We start from the raw sequence: 18,332 nt of genomic DNA on the forward strand, positions 1-18,332 counted from the left end.
TGAGACCCCACACAGATAAACTCCTAGAATTCTGGGACATGTTTTCTACCATGAAAGTCCTGTGTGCTATAGACTTGTAAGAAACATAAGACTTTAATGATAAACATTAATTTTTCTTTCCTGTTTCCCCTTCTCTCACTCTTTCTCGGATCCTTTCTCTTCTTCTCCTTCTCTTCTCATTATTTCTTGTCCTATGTTTTCTTCACTTTTGCTTACATTTTTTTAACCATTTCCTCCCCATTTGTCTTCCCACCCTCATTCCCTCTCCCTCTCCCTCTCCCTCTCCCTCTTCCCCTCCCCCCCTCCCTCCCTCCCACCCCCCCTCTCTCCCCCTCCCATTCTCAGATAGAGAAAAGGAAATTCAACCACAACTCTAACTCTACATTCTGTGTCTTCATGGTCAACAAGCCCTATGCCATCACCTGCTCTGTGGTGGCCTTCTACATCCCGTTTCTCCTCATGGTGCTGGCCTATTACCGTATCTATGTCACTGCTAAGGAGCATGCCCAGCAGATCCAGATGTTACAACGGGCAGGAGCCACCTCTGAAAGCAGGCCCCAGACAGCTGACCAGCACAGCACACATCGCATGCGGACAGAGACCAAAGCAGCCAAGACTTTATGTGTCATCATGGGCTGCTTCTGTTTCTGCTGGGCCCCCTTCTTTGTCACCAATATTGTGGACCCTTTCATAGACTACACTGTGCCCGAGAAGGTGTGGACTGCTTTCCTCTGGCTTGGCTATATCAATTCAGGGTTGAACCCTTTTCTCTATGCCTTCTTGAATAAGTCTTTCAGACGTGCCTTCCTTATCATCCTCTGCTGTGATGATGAGCGCTACAAAAGACCCCCCATTCTGGGCCAGACTGTCCCCTGTTCAACCACAACCATTAATGGATCCACTCATGTGCTAAGGTGAGTGCTTAGGGAGGGGATCACTCTGGTTGGTTTGCATCGCTCAGCAGGTTGGGATGCAGTTCTGTTCTAGGGAGTTAGTCCTGAAAATGTGTACAGCATTTCCCAAGATTCATGTCCATTCTGCCATCTAACCATGGACTCAATTAGAAGAACTTGGGCTCTGTTGGGAGACTAACTTCATACCCATAGTTCTTTGACCTTGGATCACTAACAGTGCTAAGCCGTAATTGCCCTTTTGTTAAATATTGGAATTGTAACCTATGTAGATGCCAGGGCTTTTGTGAACATCCAGTGAGCTAATATGTGTGGCATTTATAGTGCAGACCTTGAGTTCAGTAAGCTCTTAAAAAGAGTAAGTGCTGTCCACTACTATTCACAGATAATGTTTTAGGGAGCAGCTGGAAGCATCATCTTTAAAAAGCAAGAGAGACTTGATTTTGATTCTTCCAGTGCCTACTAACCATATTCATAATGTTTCTTGCATTTACTTTTCTCGGACTATAAAAAATGTCAATAATACTACTACATTTTAATTTATTTTGTGACAATAAGAAATAACATGTGAGTGTGCTCATGGTACCACTAATTGTACTAATATTAGTCTAACTAGTAGTACTTGTACTAGTAGTAGCCAAAAAGTCTAAATGAGATGATAAAACTAAAATAAATCAAATATGTGTGCAGTAGGAAATGCTGTGAAGCGAATTGTACAGTGGGGTATGGGGATCTACAGTAGTGATTCGAGAAGGAAGGACAGTGATTTGGCACGTGAGGAGATTCCACAGAACTGCAGTTTGTAAGAAATTGAGATAAGGGGGAAAGTCAAAAGAAGCCATTCCAGGCAGATAGAGCAGCAGAGGGAAGATAGAGGGAAGCCTAGAAGCACCTGGGTGGTAGGCACTTACAAGGCGACACAGGCTGCTGGAAGTGGGAGTGACACTGGAGTTTAGCATCATGATGCACTGTCCCACACAGAGAGCCTTTATGTGTGAGCTTGAATTGTTCTCAACTGTGAAAAGTTATAGGCACAGAATCTTCATCCCCTGGCAAAGATTAATTATCAATAATATGTTGCAAGAGTATCAATAATATGCTGTTCTTTGCTCTGAGATCAATAAGGATTTTTGAGGAATACTTCCTTTTTTGAGTTAAGCACTTTTTTCTTCTTTCCTTTTCTGTGTCTATATAATTTTATCATTTATTAAAACCAGAATAGATACACTTGTTTATTTTCACGTAAAGAATACTTGATGTTGCAAGAGTATCTTCGTTTCTCAGAGTTGATCAGTACCTCAGTCATATTCAGTAACTGAGTGAGCACATGTCTTTTTCTGATGATGACAAAATGGAGCTGTTCTAGCAGCTGAGACTTGAGGGATTTTCCTTTATATGCTTGAGAGAAGAGGAGTGGGCTTAAACTGCTATGAAATATAAACAATGGTCCTCAGAGGCTGCTCAGAACCGTCAATCCCCAGTGTGTGCACACTTGTAGTGGCAGCCTGACACAGTGTTGGAGCCTCAGCTGCTATAAGGGCCTCGAAGGACACTCTGACAGCCTGCTGTTATCTTCATTATTATGGAGGGAGTGCCACCAGGAAAAAAAATCCAACTACAGATTGTGTGCAGAATGTGTGTGAGTGCCGGGAGCTTTAGCTATGGAAGCTGGAAACTGCCTAACTGCCGGTTGTCAGCAACTTAAAACAGTATGTGCCTCCAGCAGCAGACTTGCTATGTCTGTTGTTTCTAAAGTTGGTGACTTTCTAGCTCAGGTACTGCCATGGCAAAGTACCTCTGGAGACTCTGGGACAGCTGAAGATGGTTCGTTTTGCTGATACTGTACGTCTTTCCCTTGATCCTTTGGTCACCTGCATAAGCAATGAGACTGGTTTGGAGGGCTATGAATGGACCCTCCATGAGGTCCTCCTTAGACATTTTCATGGAATAAGGAAGAACAGGTTACTAAGCATTATTCTATGGGAAAGAGAATCGTATAGAAATCAGAGTCGTCCATGTAAAGAAAATACATCTATTTCTAAACTACATCTACAGGTCAAGCCTTGCAGGTACAAGAATCTACCTGTTTGGTTCACTGCTCTATACCAAGGATCCAGTATCTGAGCCACATAGAAATTTAGGCCATTGATGACTGCATGAACAAAAGTTGTTCTTCAGATCAAGTCATCCTATTTAATGCAATCTTCAAAAATCACCATAGCCTTAAAGATCTCTCATGTAGAATGTCAGGTAATGTAGACAAATTAAATAAAGATAAAGTTAAAATAACAAAAAAGAAATAGGCTTTTATTGGCCACCCTATTTCCAATATCATTTTGGCTATCTTTTTCTTAGTATCTCTATACCCATTCCTAAAACTATATGAAGTCATAACTTTCTTCATCATTTTAAATAAGTGGTATGATCACCCACACATCTTTCTGTTTTCTGGATCTTGTGTTTTATTCTTTAACAATAATGTATTTGGACACAATCCCACTGGAGAATGTATGAACAGAACACATTCATTCCCGTGTAACTGTCTTATTTATTTTCTACTCTCAGACTCATATGCATTTTTAGGATTTTGGAACACTACACTATTTTCATGCCCTTGAACACATTTCTTTGTGTATATGCTGACACTTCAGATAGCACCAAAACTGAAATATTTTATTAACATGTGTGTTAATAACATGCTTACCATAAAATGGACTCCTACAATACTATATGAACAATTATCATTCTTATCATTGGGTATAAGAAGATTGCTTATCTCACCAATATCAAATATTGTCCTTTTTATTATTTTGTTAATTAAAAACATTCATTTAATTTGCATTTCCCAGATGACTTATCGTGTCAATCTTTTAAAATTAGTGCTTTTTAAAAATGTACTACTCGTTTTAAAATGTAGTTAGTTTTTCTTATATCACTAGACATGTACAAACAGCATTGTACACAAGGTCTGAATTTTAGTCTTGATTTTGCCTTTTAAAAACTATATAGATGCTGTAGCTGGCTTTTTGCTGCTTTGTGGTTCTTCTTTCTTCCATTCTTCTCCATCCCTTTTCTTCTAACCTTTCAACCTCCTAACACTAGTTAGAGAAAAAGGAATTGAGAGGAAAGAAAAGCAATCCCTGAATAAAGTCAGGAGTCAGAAATCGGCAAGATTATCATTAGATCACTTTCTGCTGATCAGGTTCCTTGAGGCAAGCTTGATTTTTGCTGTCAGAATATCTACTTTTTCTTATTTTTCTTTGTGCTTGACTACTTAACAAATCATGAGCACAGCAACCAACAGACAACCAATGACCCACACACATACACCTCTAGGGACCCTAACATTTATAAACCCTCTGAAAAGTCCCCAGAACTCTCAACATCATGCAATTACAGAAACAATATGTAGCTGGCAAAATCATGCCCCTGCTAGAGCATGAGGCAAATCATAGTCAGTCGCTGTGGACAATCTGAAGCATCTTCATATCCCACCCCTGGGATTATGCAAAAGCATGTCTTTATACTATTTATGTGTGTTTTTCTAAGAAATCAAAATTCTCACTACAAGATAACTTTTCTGAGTCTCTCTCTACTCACCCAAAACAAGAGGAATAAATCAAGTTCTCACTGACTGGCATAGTATCCCATAGCTCCATATGATTCGTTAAGTAGTAGTTTAAACTAAATATATTTTAAAATACAAAAGGATGCTATATAATGTTTTATTAATTATTTAATCATTTCATACCTGCAAACTATGTATTTTGGACACAGTCCTGTGCTAGATAAGTTTATTCATCCCTTTTCTCCCCTGGCAACTTTCTCAGTCCCTTCTAGCACTATGAAAGCCAGCCAACATGGAGATTGTCTTAGTCAGTTGAGATTGATTTCTCTATATCCCGCCATTAAAGTATATGTGGTTTTCTTATTGATTTCTGGGCATCTGTCATGTTTTGGATAGCAATTCTTCATTGTATTCTTTCCAAATGAAGCTTCCTATCTTCTGCTTTGGTTTTAGCCTTGGTTAACAGAATAATAGAAGTTTCAAGTTTCGAAAACCACATTTTTTACTTGACCTCTTATACAGATTTTAGCTTCTTTCTTCAAGCACTTCCCACATTCATTTTCCTAAACATTGTGATCTCCTGACCTACTCCTGATTTATAGCAGATCTCGTTAATTTCCTCACATACTCAGCCTTTTCTCTCTGGGCTTGCCAGTTCTCAGAATGTTATTCTCAACACTCATGCGACTGCCCCATTCATGAATTTCACCACCTTCCTCATGCCACCAACTTTTAAAGATTAAAATAAAGGAAGACTTTTATCTTTAGCCATAGCCTACTCTGAGTTCTAGATTAGAAGATGAAATTTGCTTGCTGGACAAACCCCATGTACACATCTCTTAAAAATCTCAAGTCTAACAAAGTCAAATAGATTCTTAGTTTTGTTTGCCTACTCCTGGCCACATTGCCTGAGTCTTCTCTGTCTCCATAAATGGGTTCAGCTTCTACCATGTTACGGTGAGTTAATACACTTTCTGTGACTCAGGGAGAACTGATATATTACAGGTCAGACTTACATATTTATAAAGAAGAATGAACTGAAGCATAATCAACAATTTAGTTGCATTAGAATAATCTAATTATTTAGTAAAGCAGATTCCCAGGCCCTACTCAGCAAATCAAGGCTAGACTAGTACAATGATATTTTACTGAGACAAATTTTCTGTGTCATGAACTCTAAGATCCACCAGCTTATATTTGCACTGATTAGAAAGGATGCCCAGTGCCTGATGTCTTTGCTTTTATTTTAGGACTGCGGGTTATGACACATACTTGCAGTTCTTGGGTTCTGATAAAGTCTCCATAAGGGTAAATATTAACTTTATATTAGCTAACAAAATGTACTAGAAAACTGTCTTTGAAAATTTGTCTTGAGGGAGTCATGCTTCAAGCCAGTTCAGCTGAGAAACATGAATCGAACACATAGCTTTGCCCTGTGACCACCATAACTGGGTGACAAATGGAAGAGACAAGCCACACTGATTTGATCACAGGTTCCTTGGCAATTTGATTTTGTTAATATAATATAATGTTAATATAATACATGTTTACATGGCATAGATAGCTCTAAGAGTAGACAGAGCTAGGTAACAAACAGAATTGTCTATGGTTTAGACTTAGAGACGAACTGGCTAGTCTACCAGGCTCAATTCTCAGTTCCTAGAATGGTGGATGAACTTATCCAAATTCCAAAAAACTTGCTACCTAGCTTGGTTCTTGGCTATAATCTTCCATAATCTGGTCCTAACATTCCTGGTAGATGGCTTTCCACTGTCTACATGTCTCTACAAATATATTGTACAGTGGTGTAACTATGAATCACATGTGACTACTAACGTTTTAATATTCATAAAATGAAATAAAACAAAAAAACCCATTGTTTCCCTGGTGGTATTGGCCCCATCCTTAGTATTTATTAACCACATGAATTGTTACTGCATTGGATAATACAATTGTAGAATATTTCAAAGAATGGAGAAAGTTCTGTTAGACACTATAATTTTGGAGGCAAACAAGGGTTTCCTCTGGAAAGGGGTACAATATATCTTTCTCTTAGACTTAACAACTTGTGTTACTGGCCAGAGCTCTATCTTAAATAAGCTCATATATATACTAATCTTTATATATAATGTTATATGTATATATATAAATGATATGTATATCAATTATGTATATCAACCCTCTATATTTTTAAGCATGGGATTAGTAAATGCAGATTTGTAGAAAAAAACATGAGGGCAAAAAGAGAGGAAAACTGGAGGGGAAAAGAGAATGAGGACCCCATCCTTTCCCCACCAAAGCAGAAAAAATTGAAATTCCTTGGAGTTTTTGCCTCCTTTTGTTTCCCTTATAAACAATTACCAAAACTTATTTTTTTCTAAAAGCTGTTACCCACCCCCAATACACTGTCTATACAAGAGAACAGGCAATTGTCTCCTTAATTTCCTAAGGACTCCCTAAGATGTAGACATTTGTCAGTATATTTGCTGGAAAAAAGAATATTCTATAGTGTAGATAGATTATGTACCACAACACATTTTTCACACACCCAGGTATGGCTATTAAAATCATTATTTTTTTACCATGAATCCACTTACCAACATTTGACTTCAACCTACCAGAATTCCTTGAATTCCTTTCAATAATAATAAAGCTTTTCATACTTTTGAGTTGAAGATTCCTCCATCCCCAGATGAACAAATAATTTAGATTTTCTTTCTTGAGATCCCAGGAGATTTCTACGAATCTTGTCAATGTGTTTGACATTTAAGTGACATTTTTATGGCCTTTACCCTGAACCTTGGAGGTTACAAACGAAGTCAACATTTACTCATTGAATTGAGCCAAGGTCAATTTAATTTGTGTTAAGTCAAGGATGGATGTGGATGCCCTTGCTGATCTCCCTTAATCTTCTTCAGGGTCAGCACAATTTATAGTTCAAAATAAAAATGAACATATTGGGCTATTGGTTAAGAGAGTAGGAAAAATTCCCATTAGAGGCACTAAAATATAAAGTCTTTCCTTCCATCTATCTCTGTTACCTGGTCACGTATTGTCATGGCTTACTGTGTACTTTTATATAGAAGATAATTAATTATTGTAAAATTTATAATTTTTGAGAATTTAATATATGCATATTATCTTTCCATCATTTTTATCACTTTCTTTCCTTCTCAAACTCATTATGGCTTTCCTACAACTCTCTTCTTTTTAAATTTTTATTGTTATGGCATATACCCACCAATGTACGTGCACATGTGTGCACATGCATGCGCATACACACATATATACATAAATATGACCCGCTGAGTCTCTCTAGTACTGCTCATATGTACATGAATTTAGGACTGACCATTTGATCTTAGCTAACCTATCAGGGGACTCGTCCCTGGAATACAGTTCATCCCTCTCTTAGCAGCCACAAATTACCTATAGCTCTTTATCTAGGGATAGATGACTGGCAGCGTTCCTATGATCTCCTTCTCAAAGTATTCGCTGTTGGTATATAAAATGACTACTGATTTTTTTTTTATTCGCAAGTTGATTTTGAATCATCACCACTTTGTTGAAAGTGTTAATCACTTCTACAAGTTTCTCATGGAAGCTTTCCTTTATAACATTATATCATATGCAAATAAGGATAATTTGACTTCTTCCTTTCCTGTTTTTAACCTTTTAATTTCCTTTTCTTATTGCTCTAGCTAAGTGCTTCAAGTGTTCTATTGAAAATCGGGAGGACAGTGGAAACCATCTCTTGTTCTTGATTTTTCTGATTTAGCTTTGAGTTTTTCTCCATTTAAAATGATGTTGATGGTGTGTTTGTCACAGCGTTTATTATGGTGAGGTGTCTTCTCTTCAGTTCTTCTCTCTCTAGAACTTATGAAGGAATTTGGATTTTGTCAAAGGCTTTTTCTGTAGCTATTGAAATGATTATGTGGTTTTTGTATTGTGAAGATTGTTTATATGATTTATTGACTTACATAAGTTGAATATCGTTGAGTCTTGGAGACAGAGCCAACTTGATTGTGGTGGGCGTTCTTTGTGATATGTGCCTGCATTCAGCTTGCATTTTATTGGGGACATTTCTAATCTATGTTGATCAATGATATTTTCTTTCTTTCCTCCTTCTCTTCCTCTTCTTCCTCCTCCTTCCTCTTTTATTCGGTCTTCACCTGGTTTTAATATTAGAGTGATACTTCATAGAAAGAAATTTGAAAGTTATCCCTCTGTTTCAACATTTTAGTTATTTAAGAAATATTAACTATAGCTCTTCTTTAAAAGTCAGCTAAAACTCTGTTGTGCATCCATCTGGCTGAGGCTTTTTTTTAATTTAAAGCTTTGTAAAAATTAATTTTTATTACTGTTTTGATTTCCCATTTATTGTGGATCTCTTTAAGTTGTTGATTGTTTCTTGACTTAACTGTAGTATAGTAGTTTCTATGAATCTAAAAGTTAGCCCATTTCTTTTTGGACTCTTAAAGTAATAGAGAATAGGTTTTTAAAGTCTTCCCTTACAATATTCTGAGTTTCTTTGGCGTCCATTGTGAAGTTTTCTTATCATCCCGATACTCTTTATTTAGACCATCACTTTTTTCCTAACTGAGTCAAGGCTCTGTCAATCTTGTTTATCTCCTCAAAATGCCAGTTCATAGATTCACAGATTCTTTGTATTGTTTTATTCCTTTCTATTTAATTAATTTTGCTTTGATTTTTATTTAATTATTCATTTTCCTACCTTTATATAGCAGAATAATTAAGTATTATCCTAAAAGTACACCCTTTGAGACAGAATTTTACATAGCTGTTATATGACAAAACTTTTTCTGAGTAAAAGCAACACACATCTATTAACCCCAGATTATGAACCCATGACAACCAAAGTCTGGATACTACCAAAATCCAACTTGGTGAATCAATGAATTTTACTGGGGTTAATTATAGGAAAATGGGTGAAGGGTTACAGGAACAGAAGTTACTCAAGGACAGTTCCATCACCAAACCCTACCCCAGCATAGATGACAGCTCACAAAATCTGGGAATCTGGAGTACACTGCACAGCCTGCCGGCAGCTCAACACTTTGGAGAATCAGTTGCTCTAAACCTTCCAGGCAGCTCAGCTGGTTTCTGCTAGACTGGTCTTAAACTCTTCCTTGTAGCTTGGCTTACGTGAGAGTTATTGCCATCAGTCTTTATTGTTTACACTTGAGAAGGAGAAGCCTAGTTAATCTGCTCAGTTTCAGTGACTTCCTGAAGTTGTTTTTAGTTGTTTACCATCTGTCTTAAAGCCCTCTTGCAGGATGGAATATTTCAATCTCTAAGGAAAATGCTATACAATGGCCCAGGTTGGCCTTAAACTTACTATGTAGCCAATGATGACCTTGAATTTCTGGTTTCTTGCCCCTGATTCCCACACGCTGGGATTACTCGTGTGATCCATTGTGCTTGGCTAAGATTCACCTTTATGTTGTTCAGAACTAGTTTCCAGTGTAAATGTAGTGGCAGTTATATTTGCAGAAGCACTGCAATTATATAAACTGTACTTTGCAGCTCATATATGCTTATTTTTTAACAGAACACAGCTCAAAAGTAGCTCAACTTTTTATATCACTTCTTGATATATATGCATTCTCAATAAGTCCAGTAAACATTTATCAAACATTTCACAATATTGACAGCAAAGATTTAAACCCAGTGCTTGATCTCTTTGGGGTCTCACTGGTTCCGGAAACCAGAAAGCTGACCCCACCAAAATCTTAACAAGAAGTAGCTTCTCAGAAAATAAAGGGTCTGTTGACATCATACCAGGAAAGCACTGAAGGAAACTTCCAAAGACATCTACTTACCTTGTCAAAACTTGGGGCTTGGTGCAAGTTAGAATTCACTGCAGAATATGCCCACCCTTCAGAAATTTATTCATGAAATGGCTGAAGATTGTTTCCAAGATAACCACTTTTGGACCAATATGCTAGATAAACCCTATTCTTTTCACTGTGGCATAGAACACATTGCCACCTCTGACTTGACACAGATGGTGAGCTTTGACACAGAGCCCCAAAAATCCCAACCAATGTAACATGATAGACGCAGATGCCGGAATTTGGTAGACCATGGCCTCAGTCATGTGCTTCTTGCCATTTAATGTCCACATGACCTGGAATATATCACTAAACGTTTCTGGGTTTGTTTCCTCATTTGTAAAGTCAGGATATTAGACCCTTCTCCAAACGACTTTGTAACATTGCACATGTATAGAGCTAAGCCCAACCCCTCTTGTATAGAAAGCATTCAATAAATGGGGGTATCATTATAATTGTATATACAACATCGTCCACATCTTCATTAAACACCTTTGTCTAATTCTCTGATAAGTGTCTCCAAGGAATGAATTAATAAGTAGTGTTTCTTAAATAGGAAAGGTGGAGTTTCCTCTGCTAAAATAAAAGCCAGGAATTAATTAAATATGCTGCTCCTTATAAGTAATTGTTTAACCAGCATGAGATAAGATTTAGTCACTGAGTTCACTGTGCCCTGTGCTGAACAATTGCATATTTAATATTGAATGTCTTCTGGTTGTTCAATCACCTGTTGGCATTTCGTTGACCTTACATGAAGCATGTTAATCGTGTCAAACAGGCTGAGCACCTTCTGTGTGTATTGGGTTTTTTCCTTGTTTACATTACAAGTGTGCTTACCCTCAGGGTACCAGAGTTCTGGGTAGCAGCCTTCTGAGATGGATGTCAACAATGAACAGGGGTTGTATATGACATTTGTGTGCAGGGCAAGCCCAAGACAACTATTATCTTGGGCATCTTCAAATTTCCAAACTGAAGGAAGCATCCAAGGTCAAAAATGGACACAGTTTGCCATGGTGTTCTGGTTTTGAATCCTGACTGCACATTAGAGATACCTGGGAGCTTTGAAACACTACCCAAGAGTGGGTTTTGCATGTGCAAGATGCTAGCATGACTGACCTGGGTAAGGAGCAAAAATCTAAAGTTTTTAAGAGTTCTAACATGCGGTAGGGTGGAAAACCACTTGTGAAATACAGAAATCAGGAGGGATTTCTACATTTTATTTATCACCAATCAGCCATTCTCCTGCCTTCACACCAGTAAAATGAGGAAGTAGAACTAGATAATACCCGAGGATCAAATCTAGATCCATTTCTTAAGAACTGAGATAATATGCATGTAAACCACGAGGGCTCAGTAGTACAATTCTGTTTACTGGGGGATTGGTAATATACATGTTCTTAAAGCTGGAGTTTGCTATAGACAGTTCACAGGCAGAGGTTAGGAATGATGCTAAACTCACAGCACACAGGGAAGCCCCCTATAGGAAGAACTCTGTGGCCCTGAAGTGCTAGATTATCCTAAAATAGAAAGTTCTTTAAACTTTGGGTTTCACCACAGAGAAACTTCTTGTCCTTGCTAGGAGACAGCTGGAGAGCTCTTGAATAACACTAGAGGTACAGCACCTGTAGTGCTGACATTTCCCAACCGTGCCGTCTCAAGACAAGGAAAAAGAAGCCTGTGGAAGGTGACTGAGATTTCTTCTGGTATATCTGTGCTTAGGTATTGGCAGCCACCTGCAGATAAGCTTCCTACAAGGCAGGCTCTCTGCACTTGTTCCCTTACACCATGTACTTGGCAAAGACACAGCCCTCTCAATTTAGTCAGAGCAGCTGCTCAGGAAGGGATTGCCTCCAAAGCACACTATGAAACCCACTGAGAAACTAGAGTCTCGTGTAAATGTGTGTTTAGCCCACAGTAGAGTGGCATAGGTCTCTGGTCCATTGAATTGATAGAAGCTTCATCTTATGCAGGGACTTAATAAACTAGAATGTGCTCAAAAGAAGGCTGATACTATGATTTTTTTCCTGTGGGAAAATTCATTGTGTCCAAAGAACAGAGAAGTCTGTCTACAGAACAAAAGATTCAGATCATAAACTTTGTTTTTATATATTTGAGGGACTACTATGGGAAAAGGGGACATCTGGTCTGTTTTTAATGGTTTGGAGTTTTAAGAATATGTGTTCGATCAGAGTGTGGAATTGATAACTTTGATTAGAGTGCTTCTGTCAAGCAGAAGGAAACAACTGGATGACCACTTAGCAGTGTCAGATGAGGGTCAAGTCACCGGAACTAACATGTGATCATTTATCAGAGTTTCTGAGGAAGTGGGGGTGGGGGGAGTTGAATGAAACAGTCTCAGACCGTTTTCTTCCTACAGTACAGTGATATGCAGGAAAAAGCACAGCCCACTTCAGCTGCTGTGTTCAGCTAAGGCTGGAGAAGAGCTGAAGAAATGTTCCGTGACTAGAGATGTATTGCAGTTGATATAATGTTTCAGGGCTATTCGGCTTTTCCTTAGTGGTCCATCTTGAGATATTGCGATGGTTTGTATATGCTCAGTCCAGGGAGTGACACTCTTAGAAGGTGTGGACCTGTTGGAGTAGGTGTGACTTTGTTGGAATAGGTGTGTCACTGTGGGTGTAGGCTTTAAGATTCTCATCCTAGCTGCCTGGAAGTCAGTATTCTGCTGGCAGCCTTCAGAAGAAGATGTAGAAATCTCAGCTCCTCCTGCACCATGCCTTCCTGGATGCTGCCATGTTCCCACCTTGATAATGGACTGAACCTCTGAACCTGTAAACCAGCCCCAATTAAATGTTGTCCTTTATAAGAGTTGCCTTGGTCATGGTGTCTGTTTACAGCAGTAAAACCCTAAGACAGGTTAGAACCTAATGAAAAATTACAACTTTCAGACTTTTTTGAGGGAGAAATTCATTCCTGAGTTTAATAGCATACAACTATTGGATGCCTGAGATTGCGTTTGAGGAAAACCTTGGTCAAATCCACAGATCTGGATACATTTCTGCACCTCTTCTTCATGGCTATTATTGGCTGGCTACCAGATAATATTTAATGGCTTATATGCAAATCATTGAGCTAAATGCATTATATGTGTTGTCACATTGAGTTCTTAATCATCTCTGGGCAGGCTTTACTCTTCCCAATTTACTGAAAGGGGAATATATTCAAAGAAATCAACTGATGGCTTGGTTCTTGGAACTAAGCCACTGGGAGATGTTCAGCATCCAAACTATGTCACCAAACAGGGCAGGATCTCTTCTACAATGATTAGCTGTCTAGTTCAACTCCCAACACATGGTATCTCAGTATTATCGAAGGCCAGGAATTCTACAGCTTGAACAGCCCTCATTGTTGCAAAGTTCAGTTAAATTTTACTTTCCTGTATCATGGCATAATATAAGACATGAATCTTATGGGTGGAACTGGTCCTAGAATTACAACTTACTAGCTTTCAAATTTGTTTTTCAGGTTTACAAACCATTTCGCTCAAATTGATTCTTATTCAAAAGTGTGGCAACACAAAACAAAACTGGATTAAAGGAGGTGCTAGTATAGGGATATATGCAAGTAACCATGACCATTGCTCCATCACACTAATGTCTACAATGACTCTCCCATAATGGGACTTGATAAAGTCCTATATAAAATTTACCTGAGCTATGCTACTGAACCCCGTGTGTTATAGACAAGAAAATAGGAGGCTCAAACACTAGGAGTCAATAGAGGAAAGAAAGAAAGTTCAGATCTTGGGTTCAGAACTCAGGGTCAATTTCTCTCTAACTCGTTGGTTCATCCATTCACTCGCCCGCCATCTTGCTATTACATTCCTAGTAGAGTTACAAACAACATCCTTGTAGGTAGAGATTCAGCAAAGATGCACAAAGACAAGATACCTTCTAGAAAGGTGTCTCGGCATTCACAGCTTCTCGCTTACTTCTGATGGCTCCAGTCCTGCTCCTGGATGCCACACCCAAAACTACAACAAATTACTCAGAGCATCCTGGGAAGCCTCTGTAGTCAATACAGTGTTTTCACAACTTTCCAAAAGGTTTGAATATAAAGCTCACCACACATTTTGGTAATCCTAGGAGATTTTTTTCCCTTCACAACACAGTATTATATAGGTTTTTCTACCTTTTTCCCCTTTTGGAACGATGTATAGTATAGCTTAGAAAGAGACTCTGTTTTGCATTTTATCATCTAGGAGGATGGTGGGTCACTCAGACATATAAGATTTAAACTGCACATGCCAGCTGAATTGGGCTGTGACAGAATAAGCTTAAGCTGTGTGGTGTGATTTGCAGGGAGCTGAAGGTGGAAAGACACACAGGCCCTGCTAGGTCTGACTCAATTTTGTTTTCTTGCTCATTTCTTACACTGCAGCCATGTTCCTCCTCTTCCTGTGGTAGGTGTATAAGCTTGGTGAGCTTTCTCTAAATCATTGGTGGGTTTTCCTACCACTGGCCTACTTGGGCTACCTTGACTGTTGTCTCAATTTCCTTCCTGGTACAACATTAATCTTTCCTCCAAGAACAGTTCCAATATGAGCTCTCTAAACTTCTCTGCTCCCAGCTCCTGATCTCTGATCAATAATTAATTACTTTTTTCCTGCGGACTCTCTTTCGCTTGTTTCTCCTTTCTTGTGGAAGCTCAGCATACCCCAGGATCTTCTTTGTGTACCTTTTATACTTTCAACCACCCGCCCTGCTTCACATGAGCAATGACTAGGGGTCTAGGGGGTCTGTTGAGGGACAGTACACACTTAGTGGTGCTGACTTGATGAAGTTCTCCAGTTCTACCTGGGCCTAGTTAGTAGGCCTCATCCTTTTGCCAAAACATGAAGACCAATGTGCTGGAATTCTTCGATGATTTTATGAGGCACCCATGATTTACCTAGTACAATAATAAAGACAGCAAATAAAGGTTCCTTTTACTATGAATCTCAATTTTAAATGCATGTTCTTCTAGATCCATTTAGGTTTTCTTCTATTTGAAAAGAGTCAGCAAGAAACAAAAACAACAACAAAACCAAATAAACACGGGCACATATTGACCTGCACAAAGACTCAGACTTCTATTTATAAATCATGGTAGACAATGCTAATAATGTTATTTATCCCTGCTTCTTCCCATTCATCTTATCACCACCCCCTAGTTCGAGTTCCCATTGTTCTATTAGCCTTATAAGTAAGAGAGAAACAAATGAATAACTAAATGAATAAATAAATAAACTGGCCATAAATGCTGTTAAGAATTCAGGGAAAGGAGAACCCTTATTTACTGTTTTGTGGGCTTGCAAGCTGGTACAACCACCATGGAAATCATTGTGGAGAATCCTTAGAAAGTTAAAAGTGCACCTTCCACATCACCCAACTATACCACTTTTTGCTATCTACCCAAAGGAATCAATATAATACTACAAAGATACTTGCTTCAACATGTTCATTGTCTTTCTGTTTACAGTAGCTCAGAAACTAAAACTAAACGTGGTACATACGCACAATGAGATTCTGTTCAGCTGTAAAAACAAATCATGAAAGTGAATGAACGGAACTGGAAAACACTACACTGAGCGATGTAACTCAGACCCAAAAATTCAAGTGCCCCATGTTCTCTCTGTTTCTGGATCTGAGCTCTGACTCTTTAATTTGAGTATATAACCAAAGTATACAGAGAAATCAGAAAAGTAGAAAAGGCCCATTGGTGGGGAATGTTTCTATAAGGGGAAATAATAGGAGATTAAGTATAGGAGATTAAGTATGGTTTTCATTATTATTGCTTGTTTAATTATTGTGTTTCCTTACAACTTATTTGTTTGCTCTCTCATTTGCATGATTTGGTCACCAGGCCTTTTTGTTATCCTTGTCATACAAACAATAAATGGCCCTTTTTAGCTTTTCTCACAGGGATATTTTGTACCTTATTTCATTTTATCCGTTCTGACCATGTTTAGAGCATCACTGACTGCCTCAGACATTCGGCTGTGGTCCTTCTGACTCATATTTTCTCTCTACTACCCACAAGACTGCATCACTAAGCTGTCTCATAGATATTAATAGAAGAGTTTAGTACTCACTTGTTCAAAGGACCTCGTATTCTTCTGTATGTAAAAATCAGTTGCCAGTAATTTTTTAAGTGCAAAATTCTTTCCTCACCTAAACTCTGCCCTCCACTGTCAGTGGGCTGGTGGGAAACCCTGAACTCTGTTTGTTGCATGTACATAATCATCATACACATAGTCCAGAAGCCTTTGGCAAAGATGACTTAAGTAACATTATATGTCTCCATTACCATTCTTCTCCCCTTTTATAACTACTATAAGTCTATTTATTAGCTTTTAATATCAAGCTTCTTGGCAAAATTCTTTCCCAAACAAAAATGACTCCCATGTTCCCCATTGGAGAGAACTTAATTTCAAGAAAGAGCTTGAGAGTCAGAATTAGGAAGAAGTATCAATTTATGGTCTGGAATCCACAGGTATTACTTTTCTATTGTGGTAATAAAACACCATCACCAAGATAACATATAAAAGGAAAGGTTTATTTGGAGCTTACGGATCCAAAGGGCTAAGACTTCATGGTCATCATGGTAGGGAGCATGCAGAAGACAGGCACGGTGCTGGAACAACAGCTGAAATTTTCCATCTTGGCCCACAAACAGAACAGCAGAGAGAGCTCACATGGTGTGAGACTTTTGAAACTAATAAGTCCATCTCCAGTGACATCCTTCCTCCTAATCTTCCCCAAACATCCACCAACTGGAGAACAATTATTTAAACACATGAGCATATGGGGGCCATTTCATTCCAACTACCACGTTCTGCTCCCACCCATAAGGTCATGGCCATATCATAAGGCAAAATGTATTTACTCCAGTTTCAAAGTCCCCATAGTCTTTTCGCACCTCAACATTATTTTAAAGCCCAAAGTCTCTTTTGAGACTTCTGGCAACCTTTTAATTTGTTAACCCCCTGTTAAATCAAAAAGCAAATTCCATTCTTCCAACATACATTCTATCATCCCAAAAGGAAAGCAGGAGGCATAGTGAAGAAATGCTGGACCAAAGACCAAACAACATTAAGGAAAATGTATCTAGTGTCAAGGGGCTGCAATGACTCCATCCTTATGGTTTTACTGCCTGTAAAATATATTACAGTCTTGGGATAGTCCCAACCCTGCTTGCAGCTCTCCTTAGCCAACATCCCATGACTTTAGAACTTTTAACATATTGGATTCTTCAATGCAATCCAGGCTTTGTTTTCACAGTGTCACAAAAAGGTCTTTCAGGGTCTCTTACACTCTATGACCTTTCATTCAGGGAATGCCCTGCCACACATCGCCTGGCTTCAGTTTTTCTCCTTAACCACAGAGGAAGATTCCACTACTCTTTTATGTGAGTATCCTTCATAACTCTAAAACAAGATCCATGTGAGTATCTGCCAGATCTGGCTGCCCATTTGGGATGAAGCCTGGCCAGAAGTAGAATATTCCTTCAACCCCTTTCTTTCACAAGCAGGAGTTTAGCTGGGTGGCGTCTTTCTCTGAGGGCACACTTCCTTTTATCACATTGAGAATCAGGCTTCTCCTTAATCTCCTTGTTTCTTCTTGCACAAGCCTTGGCTCCAGCATGACATTTCCTAGTCCTCTTTTTCTCTTCAAACTGTGTATTTTACGTCCTGCTTGGCCCACTGTTCTCTTTCATTGCAGCTCTACATAAGAGTGATTACTAATAACCATGCAACAGAGTCAGCATTAGGCTGTATTGAAGTCTCTTCCAAATTGTAAATTAGTTCGTTATTTTTCAATTTAGTTCCAGGGCAATTCTTGGGACAAGGGTAAAACAGAGGCTAAAATATCATAGTAATGGCCTGTACCCCAGTTGTTGTTAAAGTTCTTGCTTCCTTCTGAAACTTCTCAAGCTGGACCTCCACAAGCCATATAGCTCTTAGCAATGTCTTCCAGGCTCCTATTAGGCTGCCCC

At 38.7% G+C, this 18,332-nt stretch overlaps 1 protein-coding gene across 16 annotated transcripts in view; it reads left to right on the top strand.

Annotated features, from left to right (window-relative positions):
* Positions 1-18,332, top strand: part of Htr4 (5-hydroxytryptamine receptor 4) — a 185,314-nt gene that overhangs the window by 118,438 nt on the left and 48,544 nt on the right. For 14 of the 16 annotated variants that reach the window (XR_015642115.1, XR_015642113.1, XR_015642114.1 and 11 more), the window contains 1 exon segment: positions 346-914. Coding sequence is in view for 10 of the 16 variants with exons in the window: in NM_012853.2 (NP_036985.2) it covers positions 346-914 (569 nt within the window). In the remaining 6 variants the exon portion in view is untranslated. 16 annotated transcript variants of the gene reach the window in all.

The sequence above is a fragment of the Rattus norvegicus genome, chromosome 18, assembly GCF_021556685.1.
Source record: "Rattus norvegicus strain SHRSP/BbbUtx chromosome 18, alternate assembly SHRSP_T2T, whole genome shotgun sequence".
NCBI lineage: Eukaryota > Metazoa > Chordata > Mammalia > Rodentia > Muridae > Rattus > Rattus norvegicus.